General features: G+C 39.1%; 1 protein-coding gene across 3 annotated transcripts in view; it reads left to right on the top strand.

Moving 5' to 3' along the window:
- Positions 1-313: 313 nt before the first annotated feature.
- trim25 (tripartite motif containing 25) overlaps positions 314-13,850 on the top strand; it is a 32,857-nt gene continuing 19,320 nt past the window's right edge. For all 3 annotated transcript variants that reach the window (XM_039673550.2, XM_039673551.2, XM_039673549.2), the window contains exon 1: positions 314-1,071. In XM_039673550.2, the coding sequence (XP_039529484.2) occupies positions 478-1,071 (594 nt within the window). In that variant the 5' untranslated portion in view covers positions 314-477. The remainder of the gene's footprint in view (positions 1,072-13,850) is intronic.

Genomic DNA, 13,850 nt, shown 5'->3' with positions numbered 1-13,850 from the left:
CCCTGGTTTATTTAAATAATGGTAATGATAAAATTATTCTTTAAAAAGTGTATATATATATATATATATATATTTTTTTTTAACATCAATTTTACTAGCAAACAGTGTACCCTTGTGTACGTTTGAAGAACGTGCCTTCACGCAAATTATTTATTATATAATAAATAAATAGGCTAATAAATAAATAAATAAATAAATAAATAAAATAACATTCTGCATAGGCGCAATAGCGCATTCAAACAGAACTAAATCAATATCCTGGAGTATATGTTACTCCAGTTACTCTAACATGACACTGAACTGTACTGACATTTTGTGCTGAGAGAACTGATGAGCACGACCTGATACTGAGCATGCGTGTATAGGCTTGCACTTTTGACTTTCACAACAAGGCACGTAAGTTTCGTTTCTCCGCTGCCGCCGCCCACTGAGTCAGTTGTTTGTCGTCAGTTATCGCGGCTCCCTCGACGTCTCACAATGGCGGAAAATATGTCTCTACTTGGTCTCGAAGACGAGTTGACATGCAGCATTTGTTTATGTCTTTTCGAGAACCCGGTGAGTTTAATCTGTGGACACAGTTTCTGCGCCAGCTGTCTCGAAGCGACATGGAAAGATAAGTTATTACCACTGTCCTGCCCTCATTGCCGAATGGCTTTCAGCAGTAAACCAGAACTCAAGAAGAACACCGTCCTCAGCGCGGTCCTGGATGCCTACAGAATAAAAGCGGGTGTCCCCGAACCCCTTAAGGAACCATTTGAGGTGAAAAAGAAAGATCCAGATGAAATGCAATGTGACACCTGCATGGAAGCCAAAGCGGTCAAAACATGTCTGACTTGTATGGCTTCTTATTGTGAGGATCATGTTAGGCCTCACCATGAGAATGCTATTTTCCGGGCGCATCAGCTGTCTGACCCGCTCCCAGATCTGATGGAGCGTCTCTGTTCCGATCATGGCAAACTGATGGAGTTCTACTGCGTTCAGCACCAGAGCTGCATCTGCACCAATTGTCTGCAGTGCGTTCATAAAGGCTGTGAGTTCATTACCGCAGATGACCGGCGCTTTAAACAAAAGGTTGGGCCTATACATTTATTTGGAAAGTATAAGTGTGAAGAGAAAAAATATGACTTAAACATGAAAAGTGACTTTACAGAGTAATTTATTAAGAGCTGTTGTTCTACGTTTACATGGATTCCTTTGGTTTCATTCTTTGAAATCATTCTAATTGATGAATCCGAACCTAGTGTTTATGTCAATTCAAGTCACCTTTATTTATATTGCGCGGTTTACAACATATTGTTTTAAAGCCACAATACGTATTTTTTTCTGCTTTAAAAATAGCAAAAATAACTGTATGTTATATATTTCTATCAGATGTGTACTTACATTATCCCGACAGTTTCCACCAACTTTCAAATTTATAGTTTAATGGGCTTTATGCCCAGCTGCACTACTTCCTGAATTTCAGCCTGCTCCTTTGTTTCCTGTCTGCCATTATTGGCCACATTGATTAATCCAGGTGTGTCTGATTATTGTTGCTGTGACTACTGAGGTCAGGCACACCTGAATTAATCAAATTGTCCAATAATGGCAGACAGCAAAACAAAGGGGCTGGCTGAAGTTCAGGAAGTAGTGCAGCTGGGCATAAAGCCCATTCGAAGACATGGGACGTTTCTTTATTTCTGTTTCGTCGCCCGTCTATGGCGTCATATAACCTTTGATTCCTCTATTTTCTCTAAGTTCCTTGTGGAACCCGGTGAAACCGCCAAACACAAAGGGGAACACTGGACTACCGCCAATAAAGCAAAGAAAATGACGAAGAAAAAAAAAAGTAGTACGTATTTTTATGTGTGTAAATCACGTGCCCGCTCACGAGCGCTCACTCTTAGGGTCATTCCTGGTATGCGGTGACATTTTGGCTTCATAAGTGTTGGAAAAAAAAGGACATGATTTTTATGTTTTTAGCATTCTCCCAAAATATTGACATGTTTAACTATAAGGAATACATATTGGTCAAGCTCAGGGACTCTGAAAATAATAATTATGGGTAGATTGTTGAGACATGTCCATGAAAATATTCCACCCTGTTAGGGACATATACATAGTCATCACAACATGTTAATAATGTAAATGTTAAACAATAATGAGCTTTTCTTGGATAGTATATGTCCTTTATGCCATCTTAGATTTTTTTTTTCTTCTTGAAACAAGCAAAACAATTTTTGATGAAGAGAATATGTCTTGATTATTAAAAACTGGTACTTTTTGTGCCCATCTTTGCAAATAGGATGGTAAATAACAATAAATATTGGCTCAAAAACATATATATCAAAATAAGATATATTATTTTATATAATATATCACCTCACCTCACAAAATAAGACAAAAGTATGCCAAACATTTAATGTTGCTGTCAAATTATTATTTAAAATGAATTGTCTAACAGGGTTTAAAGGAACATAACAGGGTGGAACGGAGTATAACACCAGTGTTAACAGGTTCAGTGGATGAGCCTTTTGTCATTGTCCTGCATGGTTTGCCATTGATAATGTGTGGAACTGCACTTATAACATATTGTTTCAAAACAATAAAAAAAAAATCCAAATTTCCTTTGGGGGAGGGACAAAAAATATTTATGTGGTTCCTCATCATAATCAATCATGGGGGCAAAACAAAACAATTCTCTCCTCAGATGGCTAGAGAAATATTTACAAATTAGAGAAGACAAACATAATAAATTACATTTTTATTTATTTATATTTGATTAAAAATAAAGATGATATAATTCATTTGAATTAACTAGATTAACAAACAAATACGAAATTCATCACAAGAAGGAACAGTAATGGACAGTGATGCCCTTTGTGGTCTTTTGGCTACATCAACTTACTAGATTAACAAACAGAATAAAAAGAAAAGCAAAAAGGCAGGAGAAAAGAACTTTAAAATCTAAAGAACCATCTCAGTATAGGATGGTATACTAAATAACCTATACATTAAATGCTTTTTAAAAAAAAATTGAATTTTTCTATTAGAATTTCCACCCTGTTAGGTTTATAGACCGGGTGGAACCTAACAGGGTGGAAAATTCTGAGCAAAGTTAGCCATAGCTCTTTGAGTGATCAACATTTAGCTAGCTAAACTTCTACAAATTAACAGAACTTTTATAACTATGTCAGATTTGTTTTTAAATTTTTTTGATAGGACAAACATTCTTCATAACAAAGCCTAACAGGGTGGAACTTTAAGGGTGGGACAAGCAGGATAACATCTCAAAAACTAAAAAAATATTTAGGAGTGAGAGTTAAAGCTTACCTCAGTTTGTACAGTTGAATTCCAGCAGGTAAAAGAAATTAAATCACTTCTTGAAAATGGACTCAATGAAATTGCAGTCGGATTTGGAAGGCAAAAAAGTACATACTAACAGGGTGGAAGATGACTTCAGGGACGCAGTAATTTAAGAAAATTTAAAAAAAAAAAGACCTATATTTTCACATGATTTATATGTATGATTAGATGCAATTTAGCCCAGTCTATAACATAATTAAAACATATTTTGAGGTTTTTGTCATTTCATGGTTTATATTTTTTTGCAGAAGTTGATTACTGAGCACTGAGGACATGATATAATTGAATGCATACATCAATTAAAATGGTGTAAAATACAAAATAGTATTTTTAATGTCTATTATCTCTGTTTAAATTGTAAAGAATACTTAAATCTACAATTTAAGCCATTTATTATAAATATGTGACTCATTTTAGAGAAAATATGAGTATATAAATCATTGGGACAGGAAAAGTCACCGCATACCAGGAATGACCCACTTAACAGACACACTGTCCCCGGTGCTGCTCGCGCATAAAGCGCTCCCCGTTCACAGTCTCATTCAAAACAGCCAACTGTTGCTGTTAGCGAGCCGCGCACATTGAATACTCATATGAGTCAAGGCCAATTTATACTTCTGCGTAGGGTGCGCGCAGTAGGTACGGCGTAGCATACGCACAGACGCGTCCCATACCGCGTACCCTTCCGCGTTGCCTGACGCGCACCTCTTCAAAAATGTAACTACACGTCGCGACGACGCGGACCGCAAGATCGGTGATTGGTCGGCTTGGTAGCATCGTATTTCCTCATACGCATTTCCGCACGTACCTTCTCACGCATTTCCACACATACCATCTCCTCCGACGTCTTCTCTCATTTCTGCCTTTCAGTTTTAGTAATTTCACTAAAGTGAACTGTTTTTCCACCCCAATAAGCTCCAACTCCAACATGATCCACTCTCTTTCAGTCGCTATTGCTTGTAGTAGCCTAGCCGCGAGGAATCTAAGCACAGTGGAACATTAAAACCCTCCGCCGCCTCCTAGCGTTTCGGAGCAGTACTGCAGAGCAACCAATACCTGAACGCAGAAGTATAAATGCTCACAACGGCGTCGCCTACGTGCGAAGCCAACGCCGTACACTACGGCGTACCCTCGACGCAGAAGTATAAATTGGCCTTCAGGCTGCGAATGTCTGTTAAATGCCCGCCCCAGCGCGCTCATGTTTACTAAATAAATGCCTCACCTCCGGCGCTGCGCACTCACTACATTCCCTTTAAGGCCAATTTATACTTCTGCGTAGGGTGCGCGCAGTAGGTACGGCGTAGCATACGCACAGACGCGTCCCATATCGCGTACCCTTCACTGTAGCCTGACGCGCACCTCCTCAAAAATGTAACTACACGTCGAGACGACGCGGACCGCAAGATCGGTGATTGGTCGGGTTGGTAGCATCGTATTTCCTCCTACGCATTTCCGCACGTACCTTCTCACGCATTTCCACACGTACCATCTCCTCCGACGTCTTCTCTCATTTCTGCCTTTCAGTTAGTAATTTTATTAAAATTAACTGTTTTTCTACCTCAATAAGCTCCAACTCCAACATGATCCGCTCTCTTTCAGTCGCTATTGCTTGTAGTAACCTAGCCGCGAGGAATCTAAACACAGTGGAACATTAAAACCCTCCGCCGCCAACTAGCGTTTCGGAGCAGTACGCAGAACGCAGAAGTATAAATGCTCACAACGGCATCACAAGAGAGAGTTCAAATGTTATTTCCAGAAAGGCATTTTGTCTTCTCAGGGAGTGGTTGTTCCTCTACTAGTCCGCCATTTTCTAATTTCTCTTCAAATTGGAATAGTTTTCATCGCTCTTATCTCTATCTCCTAAATTAATATTTATCTATTAAATTACCCCTTAGCTGACTTAATATTTATGTATTTCTGGTCCTAATGTACATGAATCTTGTGTCTTGCTGTTTATTTGTCAGGCAGTAAAAACGCCCCTCCCTGCAAGGAGTCTCTGGCTGCAGGCACTTGCACGCTCACCTGTGCGCACTTCCTCTGCAAGTGAGGTCACTTGCAATGTCTTTACTTTACTCAGTATTACAAAAATAACAATAAATGTAATTGACATATTTGCAATAAAACAAAAAAATCTGCATCAGCTTAATTGTTTTTTAAATTGTGTAAACAATAATTCCCTTGATGAGCAGCTTTGCTGTTATTATTAAAAGTCTTTGCGTACTTGAATGCTAAATAAATATAGCTTAATATTTCAATGAACACAAGCTGCAAAAATAACTTCGGGGAAACTTTTCGGTGGCATTATAGCGCGGGTGTACAATGTGACGCTGTCAATAATGTGAATTAACTGCTGGAAACGTATTTCCGGTTTATTTGTGTCGATTGCAAGTGATCTCACTTGCAAGAGGACGCTATTGGACAACGCACACAAAACAAGGTGTCTGTGTGGATGAGAGTCCGAAACAGGGATTGGATTTTGAGTGGCTCCACTTCACAGACGATGAGTTACCTTTAGTTACCTAGTTACGACGATCAGTACGAACTATCAGGAGTAGATCTAACCATATACATTTTTGGTAATAGACTTTTCACATTTATGTGCACAAAACCAATACCTGACCTCTTTAAAAAATCGGCAGGAGTTTGCAGTGATATCATGTCTGTCACAGGACCTGGGTTAGGTTGCACATTTCCTGACATCAGCAACATAAGTGTAATGATACATTTCAACACACAATGCTGTCGGCAATTTTTAGAGCACTTCTTAGAGTCCCCACTCATTATTATTTTGGGCTAAGAGTTTTAAAGTAGATTGCTTAATAGATGTTTCATGTCTCCATGTTGTGAAAGCAGGCTCATGTCATAAATTCAGCTCACCTGACTGCTGACTGGATCCTGTGCATAGCCAGTAACCTTTGATCGTGATAACATATAAAATATATTTAAAGGAACATTATAGTTACTCACTCACTGGGACCTCCTGGTGGACTTCATAGTCTGAGATTGTAGGCAGACAGAGCAAAGACAGAAAGGCAAGAATCATTATGATGAAATTTACACACCATAAAGCAGGGTAGCCAGAGTGTAGCTAGTAGAGACCCAAGGTTATAGCTAATAGCTAGTGAAGACCCATTTCTTAGTTAAAGGTGCATTATGCAACATTTCATGTTAAAAATAGCTGGTTTTCTAACCCATACATGCTTAAACAAATGCCTGATGGGCTGAATGAGCCCATCTCTGATCACTGCAATTGCCTCTATAATCCTGTTCAGTAAAATAAATAAGAGGGTTTTGGGCTCGAATTTGAGACTGGGCGTGACGTCATGCGAGTTCATGACTCGTCTGGCTATGTCTGGCAGGTTTGTGTATTTGCTGCCATTCTCCATATCAGAGAAGACAACTCAAAGGACACAACTTTAAAGTTTTGTCAACTTTCGAAAAAAAGTAGAAGATGGATTCAAAGAGACTGGTTTGTAGTTCATTCCAAACCCCAACGCAAACTCCACGTAAGACAAAGAAAAAAAACAAACTTTTGTCTAGTGCCAGGCGTCGGAATAAGACGAGAGCCAACATCGGGAAACTTTCAACAAATGGAGAGATCTCCGGTCTGCTCTAGGGCTCAAACGAATCCTATACAAAGTAATAACTTATATTGTTCATGAACGTGTTTCCATAATGATACAATCATAAGTGGATACAATAAGCACATAAAACAGTTAAACATGGAGATAGATGGAAACAAAAACTGAAGTTTTCTACCACCCCTGTTTCCCCCTCACTCACACATAAGTGTGTAATTTACTCAAATGCCTTTCCTTTCATATATTTTAAATGACTTGCAGATTTATAACTTTATTACCTCATTATTATGACTGTAACAAAAGATAGGCGCGGCTGATGCTCCTTTGGTTATGAACAGCTTGCGCAAGTTAATTTTTATTTTTTTTTCTTTAAAGTCCCTGTAAAGTCAAAATTAAGTATGTGTTCTGAGTTTGTCACACCACAGAAAAATGTGTTATTAGCCACCCAGCCAAATTTGAATGATAAAAAAAGCCGACAAGTACATAAAATAAGCTATCAAAATCTTGAAAAAATGAGCAGTTATCTCTGTTCTCAAACGCTGGGGGCGTGTACTGTCCGCTGGCTGCGCTGAAACCACGCCCACTCGCGGGAAAGCTGTCGATGGTGATATTAGCTGATACTGCTTTCGGGACGTGAGGATGAACGCTGAGGCAGGAGATAGTCGGTCCGGCCCCGTTCACCAGTAACAGCGGATTATCAGTGAATCCCAGTTGTCTCTGAGGAAAGTTTATAAAACTATCTAGTGTAAAATGATCCCTACAGAGGCGGGTGTTGGTGGTGATTCCTCAGAACTTCATCAAGGTTGGTTCTCTAAAAACCTCTTCTTGATGTGATCATTTTTATGGAATTAAAATGAAGATACCGATCTGTTTTGTACATGATCGCATCCAGGTAGTAGCCTATGCATTTCTGTGTCGAAGGCATTGCTAGCTAGAAAACTGTAGGCTCAGCTGTAGTTGTACTGACAGTCACTAGCGAATGTGCTCGGGGAGTGTTATGGGAGAGATCAGACTCAGTGCGTCATCAAATAAGGGCGTGTCCAGGAGCTCATGGGCTCCAGTGCGTCATCGAGCCCTGTTTTAGCCCCGCCCAAACAAGCAAAATATTTGATATACACAAAGATGTTGTGTATAAGAAAAAGACAAATAAAGTTTGTAAAATTAACTTCAACTGTCAGAAGGACAGCTCATGAAGAACCAATCATGTACAGAAAGGAATGTTCAAATTCAGAGGAACAGTTCAGAAGAAACGTTAATAATAAAGATTGAGAAAATTGGATCAGTTGTGCTCCATTTTTGGAATACTTAAATACAATTTTTTTTTTTTTTTGGAATACTTGATGCGGGCTGGGCTGACCCAGACTCTATCTCCAGTGGCCCTCAGTTAAGTTGAGTTTGAGACCCCTGAATTAAACAAAACCACATAATTGTTCTAGACATGTGGGAAAAAAAAATACTCTAAATAGATTTGCACAACTGAAAAAGTCAAAAAGCGTTACGTTGTGCCCCGCTCTCCCCATGTGAGATTCAACACATTCTTTCTGTTGTGTGACTGTGTGGAATTTCTTTGAATTGCCATGAATTTAATTCCACTTCTTGTCATTCCATTTCCAATTCAAATTCAACTTCCTGGGGGGCGGAGTCAATTCAATTCAAATTCCAGTTCATGAATTGATGATTGAATAAATTTCCTAGGAGAAATATATCAAATTATAACGCATGCGTTTACCAAACAACCCATAATAGCCAACTTCCTGTTGAGCTGTCGTAAAACTTAGAGCACAAAAGTTGTTTGCCCTGATGAGATTTATAAGTGTACCGAGTTTCATATTAATTTATGCAAGTGTGTTTGATATATGGATCAAGTTTTCAGACCCCGTTCAAAGGGGTGCTGTCGAGCCCCCCTGCCACGTCCAGGTTCCAGCTTCCAGCTTCAGCCCAGCCCTGATGACCATGGATTCTGACCTGTGTGCAAAGTTTCAAGAGTTTTCAAGCATGTTAAAGGGATAGTTCACTTTGAAATTCATTTTTGATATGTTTTACCTTACTTCAAGGGCATCCAAGATGTAGGTGTCTTTGTTTCCCCAGTATTTTAAATTTTGACATTTTCAGTCAAACCGTTGTTGTCAGTCATACACTGGAGGCTAAGGGGGTCCACCAAAAAGCATGCACAGAGAAGTCAAAATTAAACATGATTTAATGACTTGTAAATGTAAGTACACATTGATGGCCTAAGACACGACACGAGCGGTTTGTGTGAGAAAATGAACAGTATTTATATTGTTTTTACCTCTTGTAATCATAGCCATGACAAAATGATCTGACTGCACGGGCGCTTCGGTCTGTGCATGCGCGCCTACGTCACTCTTTGTTTATACAGGGATTTCGGAAGTTTTACCTTTCACTAAACATATTTAGATATACGGGAAACCGCAATGGAAGGCGATTTCGGTATATCTAAATATGTTTAGTTAGGGCTGTCGCGGTTATGGAATTTCCTTTGCGGTAATGTTGAGTGGCTCAATAGTAGGGCTGCACGATTAATCGAATTTTAATCACGATCACGATTTTGGCTTCCCACGATCAAATTCGCGTGATCGAGCGATATTTAAAATGCGTCATTCCATTCACAGAACGCTCCGTTGCAAAGCCAATCTAGCGCTCCGTAAACAACTGTCTGATCACGTGCCTCAACGAGCTCCAGTGCGCAAGAGAGACCGCGAGAGTGTCTGCGCGCGAGCTACAGTGAACGAGAGACGAGTGTCCAAGTTCGATTAATGGACTCCAATATCAGTAGGCTAATACAACCATCTTGTTTTGAACTATTGTTTAATAAATAGAAATAATTCGACCACATAAACTTTCATATGGAGGATTAAATAGATTAAATGTATGCTGTAAGATTTCACAACTAATCACTGACACATTTTACTTAAGTGTCAAATAACAACTCTGAATTTCATCCATTAATCGAACTTCCATAATGCATAGTTCTGCCTTGACATGTTCTCATTTGGTTACATTCTGTTATGGAATATTTGTTTTTTATTGATTGTATATTTTGCGTGTTTTATTCACATCCATTATGCAGGTACAATGCAAGTTTATATTTTGCGTCCTAAAATATATTAAGGCATATTAATATATCCCAAGGCATTTTTGACTAATTTCTTGCAAAAAATAGAACAAATGTCCATAGATGACATGCTGTGGTTGTTAAAAAACAAAATATCTAGTATTTATGGTGTAGGTGGTTATATTTTGCAAATTGTTATATAATACTTACAGATCAACTATTACATTCATGGTTGTTTTTAACTGTGTCATGAATATCAAATTTAATTTATTCCTAAAAATCACTTCCTTTTACCATATGACATTTTCAATGACTGTATACAAAGAAACACATTAAAATGTCATATATTGTTATTTTTTATAAAGGGCACTAATAAAAACAAAAAATATACACATAAATGTACACAAAAATTGCTATATTTAATTTGTCCTAAAAATTCTAAAACGTCACTGACCCACTTACACTATGTAAAATAGTGCCCTGTTGAAGTTTTGCTACATTTTATTTATTTTTTTGTTTATTTTTTTTGTACATTTTATTTATTTTATTTCATTTTATTTATTTTTTTTGTACATTTTATTTTGAGATGCACTGAATTTTGGTGAATGAGAGCACCTGTTTTATTTTAATGCACATAGTTGTACATTAGCAGGAATGTAGCACAATATGGATGTGTAAGGATGTTATAATTAGTCAATGTGACAGTAAAATTAGTTTTGGTTAAAATCAACAAATAATCGTGATAATTAATCGTGATCTCAATATTGATCAAAATAATTGTGATTATCATTTTGGCCCAAATCGTGCAGCCCTACTCAATAGCACGATATGACCGCCATTTATTTATTTATTTAATTTATATGCATTTGTTGCTATATAAATAAAGTTTACGATGTGGACAAAAACGAGGACATTTTCAGTAACCAATGTAACCGAAACTAAACAGCGTCTACAGTATAATGCGCATTGAAAGACTTTCACTCACCGCGCATATTGTTATGCTACAACGGACTTGGAGCGAGTCATTGAACCGCTCATTCAATGAACACGTTTAAAAAAGCTGATTCATTAAAAGAGATGTAAAGAAACAAGATGTTAATTATTTTTAAGATGTTAATAACTTTTCAAGGCTCAGCTGAGCAGCAATGTGTCGCATGGGCAACGCTGAAGCTGATGCTTCACTTATTACCCATATAGCATTGATTCAATGCGTGACTCACTGATTTTATTTCCCCGCGGCTTCCTTGTGCTGTGGGATGCTGACCAGCGCTGCTGCTGACGCGCATTCATGGGAAAATACCCGTGAAAAGAACGTTAAAATGATGATGCGACAAATATTTCGCTTCCCTTTGACACGACAAGCTTTTCACGACTTCAAAGACAGACGCAGGTAATTGCACGCGCTCTGCCAATCTCTCTCATTCACTGTCTTCACATCACCATGATAAACGGTCTTTTTATCATTAGGAACTTGTTTAACATTCGATACACATGCATTAAGTTCAAAACAAGAAGGGTATAGCCTTGAAAAAAACGTGAATATTGCGGTTGCTGCGGTTATGTGCAATCCTCTGCGGTTGACATGTCAGAAGCGCAGTACTACAATATTGCGGTTACCGCGACAGCCCTATGTTTATTAAAAGGTAAAACTTCTGAAATCTCCGTGTAAATATTGAGTGTCGTCACACGCAAGCGATCATTTCCGGCGTAACATTGAACTGATTCAGTTCGGTTCAGTTGGACATTGCACAACTGATTCAGATCACTTGGACGTCACTGTGATTACACAAGGTAAAAACGATATAAATACTGTTCGTTTTCTCACAAAAACCGCTCATTTCATGTCTTAGGCCATCAATGTGTACTTACATTTACGAGTTATTAAATCATGTTTAATTTTGACTTCTCTGTGCCTGCTTTTTGGTGGACCCCCTTTGCCTCCAGTATATGACTGATAGACAACAACTGTTTGACTGAAAAATTTCAAAATTGAAAATACTGTGGAAACAAAGACACCTACACTCACCGGCCACTTTAGTAGGTACACCTGTCCAACTGCTCGTTAACACTTAATTTCTAAGCAGCCAATCACATGGCGGCAACTCAGTGCATTTAGGCATGTAGACATGGTCAAGACAATCTCCTGCAGTTCAAACTGAGCATCAGTATGGGGAAGAAAGGTGATTTGAGTGACTTTAAACGTGGCATGATTGTTGGTGCCAGAAGGGCTGGTCTGAGTATTTCAGAAACTGCTAATCTACTGGGATTTTCACGCACAACCATCTCTAGGGTTTACAGAGAATGGTCCGAAAAAGAAAAAACATCCAGTGAGCGGCAGTTCTGTGGGCGGAAATGCCTTGTTGATGCCAGAGGTCAGAGGAGAATGGCCAGACTGGTTCGAGCTGATAGAAGGGCAACAGTGACTCAAATAACCACCCGTTACAACCAAGGTGGGCAGAAGAGCATCTCTGAACGCACAGTACGTCGAACTTTGAGGCAGATGGGCTACAGCAGCAGAAGACCACACCGGGTGCCACTCCTTTCAGCTAAGAACAGGAAACTGAGGCTACAATTTGCACAAGCTCATCGAAATTGGACAATAGAAGATTGGAAAAACGTTGCCTGGTCTGATGAGTCTCGATTTCTGCTGCGACATTCAGATGGTAGGGTCAGAATTTGGCGTCTACAACATGAAAGCATGGATCCATCCTGCCTTGTATCAACGGTTCAGGCTGGTGGTGGTGGTGTCATGGTGTGGGGAATATTTTCTTGGCACTCTTTGGGCCCCTTGGTACCAATTGAGCATCGTTGCAACGCCACAGCCTACCTGAGTATTGTTGCTGACCATGTCCATCCCTTTATGACCACAATGTACCCAACTTCTTATGGCTACTTTCAGCAGGATAATGCGCCATGTCATAAAGCTGGAATCATCTCAGACTGGTTTCTTGAACATGACAATGAGTTCGCTGTACTCAAATGGCCTCCACAGTCACCAGATCTCAATCCAATAGAGCATCTTTGGGATGTGGTGGAACGGGAGATTCGCATCATGGATGTGCAGCCGACAAATCTGCGGCAACTGTGTGATGCCATCATGTCAATATGGACCAAACTCCCTGAGGAATGCTTCCAGCACCTTGTTGAATCTATCCCACGGGAATTGAGGCAGTTCTGAAGGCAAAAGGGGGTCCAACCCGTTACTAGCATGGGGTACCTAATAAAGTGGCTGGTGAGTGTACATCTTGGATGCCCTTGAGGTAAGCTAAAACATAAAAAAATAATTTCAAAGTGAACTAGCCCTTTAAGGCCCCCCAAAATGTCGCACACAGCAAAGAAAGGGTTAAAATTAACCTGACAGGCCCCCCTCCTCTCACTCACACACACAGACACTGAGAGACTGGCAAAATTCTGAGATTTTCTCCACATTCAAACCAAAATATCTGACTACCTGTTGGTCCGAGCTAATGACTATGATTTAGAAAGTTGTCCGGCTTGAGAAGTACAATGTACAAACCGATTTTTGTAACTGAAGATAAAACTGACAACCCCACTTTTGTCAAAAGGTGGCGCTATTTAGTCCCTAACCCATGCCCATTTCTGAAACTTTGCACATGTCTACTGGCTAATAAATGTGATGTGTCTGTCGATTTTCATGCAAATTCAAGCATGCTAAGAGTCTCTAAAGCATCCTAAAAATTTTTTAAAGTTTGATGTGTTGTCACGGCAACAGTATCAAAGATATCAAGAATCCATTTACAGGTCTACATCTGCCGTGTATTTACATTATACAGATGAAGTTTGAAGCAAATTGGATAAAAATAAGAGGGTGATTTCAAAGCATTTTG

Source organism: Pimephales promelas, chromosome 8, assembly GCF_988280905.1.
Source record: "Pimephales promelas chromosome 8, fPimPro1.hap1.1, whole genome shotgun sequence".
Taxonomy (NCBI): domain Eukaryota; kingdom Metazoa; phylum Chordata; class Actinopteri; order Cypriniformes; family Leuciscidae; genus Pimephales; species Pimephales promelas.
This window is presented reverse-complemented; position numbering and strand designations above follow the sequence as displayed.